This window comes from Parasteatoda tepidariorum, chromosome 9 (assembly GCF_043381705.1).
Source record: "Parasteatoda tepidariorum isolate YZ-2023 chromosome 9, CAS_Ptep_4.0, whole genome shotgun sequence".
Taxonomy (NCBI): domain Eukaryota; kingdom Metazoa; phylum Arthropoda; class Arachnida; order Araneae; family Theridiidae; genus Parasteatoda; species Parasteatoda tepidariorum.
The window spans coordinates 64,053,323-64,058,568 of record NC_092212.1 but is presented as its reverse complement, the minus strand read 5'-3'; the positions used below and the strand labels follow the sequence as shown (position 1 = coordinate 64,058,568).

The 5,246-nt window shown below is 29.3% G+C and overlaps 1 protein-coding gene across 7 annotated transcripts in view; it reads right to left on the bottom strand.

The window, feature by feature from the left end:
• The window catches only part of LOC107450596 (serine-rich adhesin for platelets), a 51,092-nt gene that overhangs the window by 29,153 nt on the left and 16,693 nt on the right, over positions 1 to 5,246 (bottom strand). Inside the window, exon 1 of one of the 7 annotated variants that reach the window (XM_071185691.1) lies at positions 1,561 to 2,033. The exons of the other annotated variants lie outside the window; for them this stretch is intronic. Coding sequence (XP_071041792.1) covers positions 1,561 to 1,874 — 314 coding nt within the window. The 5' untranslated portion in view covers positions 1,875 to 2,033. Of the gene's footprint in view, positions 1 to 1,560; positions 2,034 to 5,246 lie in introns of those variants that run through there. 7 annotated transcript variants of the gene reach the window in all.

Genomic DNA, 5,246 nt, shown 5'->3' with positions numbered 1-5,246 from the left:
GTTGTAACTATTCTTGTTTACATTAAAACAGGGGTTTTCAACTTAAGGCCTGTTTACACGGTCCAATTTCTTGAATCCGAGAAATTGGACGGATTTCTCTGTCCAAGAAATTGGATGATTCGTTGACACTATCCAAGTTCTTGAATGTCGCTGATTCGTTGAAAGAAAAACTTGTGCATGCGCATTGTTCATATTCAACATTATAAAATAATACTTACATAAGTTTAAAATTACTAAATAAATTCAAATAAAAACATAATAACACAAATAAACCTCAACAGATCAATTTATTTGAACTAAAATCTATGAAAACCGACAACAAAATGGCATAATTTGCTGCCTGCTTGTTGACGTCACAAAACCTAAGACGCTGATTGGTTAAGGGAGAAAAAACTTGGATGGAAAGTAGAGCATGCTCTACTATCGTCCAAGAAGTTGGACCAAGTTCTTGTATGATTGTTTACACTATCCATCCAAGCTCAAAGCAAAACAAGTTTCCATCAATATCAATCAATCTCTGTCCAAGAAATTGGATCGTCTAAACAGGCCTTTACACGAGGCTGGGGGCCGCAAATAAAAACACTAATCAAATAGCGGGTCGCAACTTTATCAAAATTTTATATAAGACTCTTTTATGTTTAAAGGAACATTACTGAAATATTCCTGTGGGATGGACACGTGCGAATTTAATATATATGTATAGATAAATAATCAAAATAAAAATAGAAACATTTTTGAAATTAGTTTGCATATATTTTCAATTTTAGTTGCGAAAGTTAATTATAATTTTGAACACTTTAATTTTTAACAAACATTTATCAACAGAGTGAGGTGGACACGTGCGAATTCAATATATATATTAAAATAAAAAAGAAACATTTTTGAAATTATTAAAATAGATTATTAAGTAAAGATATCGAACATTGTTTCAATGGTATTATTTTAAATGCATATCTTTTTGTGAGACCTCTAATTTCCTTTTAGATAGTATTTAAATAACAATATTGTTATATCATGCTTCATATAAAATTATGTGAAGATATTTCAATTACCATTCACATTCATAGTGAATTCCCACCTTAATTGATTACCATTATTGATAGTGAAGTCGTACCTCAATTATCATTAGCATATTAATATACAATAATCCAGTCATTCTACGAACTCATTAAAAATATTTTCTTTCCTGCTGAATTATTTAGCTAATTAAATGTTTTAAGCATAGTTTTTAAAAATATTTAATTTTTATTAAAATTAATAGTTAAAAAAATATAAATGCAAGATTTTTTTTTCCTTATTTGGGAACATATGTAGTTAATTAAACATGGACTTTAACCCTTTATCTACTGACGGTACTTATAAGCACCAATCACTTCAAACTAATTAATTAGCTCTAACAAATTAAATTTCGCACCCGGGGAGATTTTTTTTCTTGTATATTCTTTAATTATCAATATGGCAGCTAAAAAAAAGATATTTATGAAAAAATTTTCAGTAGTTGACAATGCAGTAGATAAAGGGTTAAACTCATTATAAAGACATAATCAAATAAAGACTTACTCGTACAATCTTTTCACAGGAACCGTATTTTGTTCAAAAGCTTGCCGTTCCATGTCGTTCGTAAATATCCATTTCTTGATCACCTTTGCATCATTTTCATGATTATGTGACCCGAATTCTGATATTATCTCATTATTTTTGGTTCGAAGGCGTGCAGAGCAATGAGGCTTCATGTGCCTACATCTCCATTGTTCTATTCCTTTATATGTCCTATGTAATTTATAGGTATGTTCGTTGTATACTAGAATCCTACCCCCTCTTCGGGAACTTAGGAAAAAGAAATTTTTCCTTGCGATCGCACTTGTGGCTGACATTGTTGCAAATGATCTACGATTATTCTGCCAAGTACACTTAAGTCGCCAAATTACAATGCTAATTCTATTCCACTATTTACAAGCATGCCAAAATATTATATTAACCTCTTAGAACATACCCTTAAAAAGATAACCCTACAGCCTCTGTAACTCTGTGTGTGTGTGGGGGGATTTGAGCTGCGTAAGGTGGGTAATCCTGACCATCATTTAGTAGCATGTGTCCCTTTGAGACACTCCTTACAATGCCTTTTGTTCGCTTGTGGGGGGGGGAAGTCATGTGCCGATTTAGCTGGGTCAAGCTGTAATGCCTGTATATATGTTACCGTTAAAGTATATAATGCAGTTATTTCATAGAATACCTAGTTATTCCATGAAATAACTGATCGTGTCCGTTAAAGTGTGTAATATGTCATTAATTTGACACTTTAACTAGTTATTCTATGAAATAACTAGGTATTCTATAAACTAACTAATGAGAGACAGTTAAAGTGTAAAATAAACAATTTATCTAAAGTGAAATAACTAGGTATTCTATAAACTAATGACAGACAATTAAAATGAAAAAGAAGCAATTTATCTAATTTATGCAGCGTATAAATGGTATTTATGGAAACGAACCATAAAATAATTTGTTACAACAAGGATTACTAAAATGACATTTGGAATTACAAAGAACATTATTTCTAAAACAAACACATTTTTTGTTGACACACTGGGTTTTACACGAACATTTTTTAAATCCCTGACCAGTAGGTACCTAAACTTTGAGCTCTAGCATATAGATTATTTTACACTTTAACGGGCTGCAGATCGTTATTCTATGAAATAACTAGTTAAACCGTGAAATACAAGAGAGTTTTACACTTTAACGGACACGATCAGTTATTTCATGGAATAACTAGGTATTCTATAAAATAACAGATTTCATACTTTAACGGTAACATATATATATATATATCTGTATATCCCTCTTACAGATATATATACAGGCCATACAGCGTGATTTCATGCTTGAAATAAGGCAGTTCATTTCCTGTGGCAATCGGCCTGAATTGTCCTGTGGCAATTTCATACTATCCGACTGCAATGAGTGTTACTCATAATTATGTGAGTGTATTACAATTGTTGAATGGTTATTTGTTTTGTATTGTATCAATGTATCTATATATCAAATATCATTAAAATCGATTCATTAGTTCTAGAGATAATCGACCAAGTCTCCAAATTCTCTTAATTTATACCGCTGTTTCATACCAATGAGTGTTACGCACGATCATGCGTATGTATTTCAATTGTTGAATGGTTATTTGTTTTATATTATATCAGTGTACGTACCTATAAAATTTCATTAAAATTGATCCAGCAGTTCTAGAGATAATCGACCAAGTCTCCAAATTCTCCTAATTTATTATACCGCTGTTTCATACCAATGAGTGTTACGCACGATCATGCGTATGTATTTCAATTGTTGAATGGTTATTTGTTTTATATTATATCAGTGTACGTACGTATCAAATTTTATTAAAGTTGATCCAGTACTTCTAGAGATAATCGACCAAGTCTGCAAATTCTCTTAATTTATTATGCCAGTGTGGAATGTTAACTTATTAAGAATTTTAAAAAATGCAAAGCATAATAATACAGATTACATTTGATGTTTTATACGCATAATATGAGTTTTTATTTGAACAGTGGATTTATACCCCATTTATTAGAGAGAGAAAAAATTGAGTTATTCTTATTTACAGGTTCATACAAGATAAGATATTCTTATCTTATTTCATAACTAGTACAACTCAAGCTTATTATTTGCTGCTAAACAGAGAACATTATTAAAACAGATAAGAAAATAAAAAAAAAACTCATTAGACTTTATAACAGTTTTTTTTATGTCGAAATAAACAATCTATTCAAACAAGGCCTTCAACTTAATTGTACAACATTACGCAACAATGAACAAATAAGAAATGTCTCACATAAAGTTAAAATTTTCATTTGCTTTCAAGAGTTAAAGAAGAGGTCTGTATTAAAGAGGTTTTAGTTAGAAATTAGTTACAAGTTTAACTTAGCAAGCCTAACTTAAGAAGAAAAAAAAAATTATCTTAGTCTAAGAAAAGAAAACTAAGAAATCAGCAGAATAAGTTAAACATATTTTAGTAATGATAGCTATGATAACCAATACATTTGAAAATGATTCCTGATACACCGAGTGATTGGAAGTGATAATGAATTTAAAGAAGGGAAATCAATGAAACAGCGGGCAATGGTGAACTGCGCTCAGTAATTGCCTCAATTGTAACCCCCACCCCTAACAGTATGCTGATTGCACTGCTAGTTGATAACGTTTGTAGGTAGATCTCTCTCCTCATTGATATGTGAGGGGTGCAATTTATAAAAATCAAGCACTAACTAGGCGATAAGCTTCTACTTGGCCAAGAAATATATCAAAATATATTAGTCCAATTTATTAAATTCGAGTTATTTCAAACAGGATTAGATTTACAATTAGAATATAATACATTTACTGATAGTATTGCATTTATCATTACAATTTTATTATCTTTATGGGTAAGTTAATTTACAAATGTAATTATAGAACGAGTGAACTTATGCATTTGAGAACATTTTGTTATTCCCTTTTCAACTTTCGATTTATAGTGAATAAAAAATTTGATTAGGACACATTTAAAAGCATTATTTTGTTTAAATATAGCGATCTTATATATATAAGTGATAAGTGAATAAATATAAGTGATCTTTTTCGATAAAAAAAAAAAGGGAAATGTTTACGATATAGAAAAATCTAATAATTAATAAAATAAAATAATAAAGTACATTACAAAATAAGCATTGAATTTTATTTTGAACTATCACAGTTTTGTTTTTATTTTAGGCTTTTGTTTAAAACCTATAAATTTTCTTCAATTAAAATATTTGTAATTTGAATTTATATTACTTAAATATTACTAAACTTTTTCCTACTTTCATTCTGTGGGCATTGCAGTTTTTTTTTTATTTATTAGAATTTAATTCTTAAATGAATTTTCGTATTACATGATATAAAAAAAAAATATTTCTTTTCTTCAATGTTTATTTAGTTTGATAAATCTATTGTTCATATGATAAAAATAGCAAGTTTTTTTCTTGCAAAAAAAAAAAAGTTTAAGTTTTTTTTACTTTTGAATGATTTCTAATAATGGAACACTACTAAGTTATTGATATTACTAAGTTTATTGATTAAAAAAATGGAACGCTAATGTTTAAATAAACATTACTACATTTGTCATTAACATGTCTAAATATATCTGCGCCCCTTCGTTAGCCAACCTGCTGTGCAAGTGGCCCTTCACTCAAAAAGGTTGTGCACCCCTA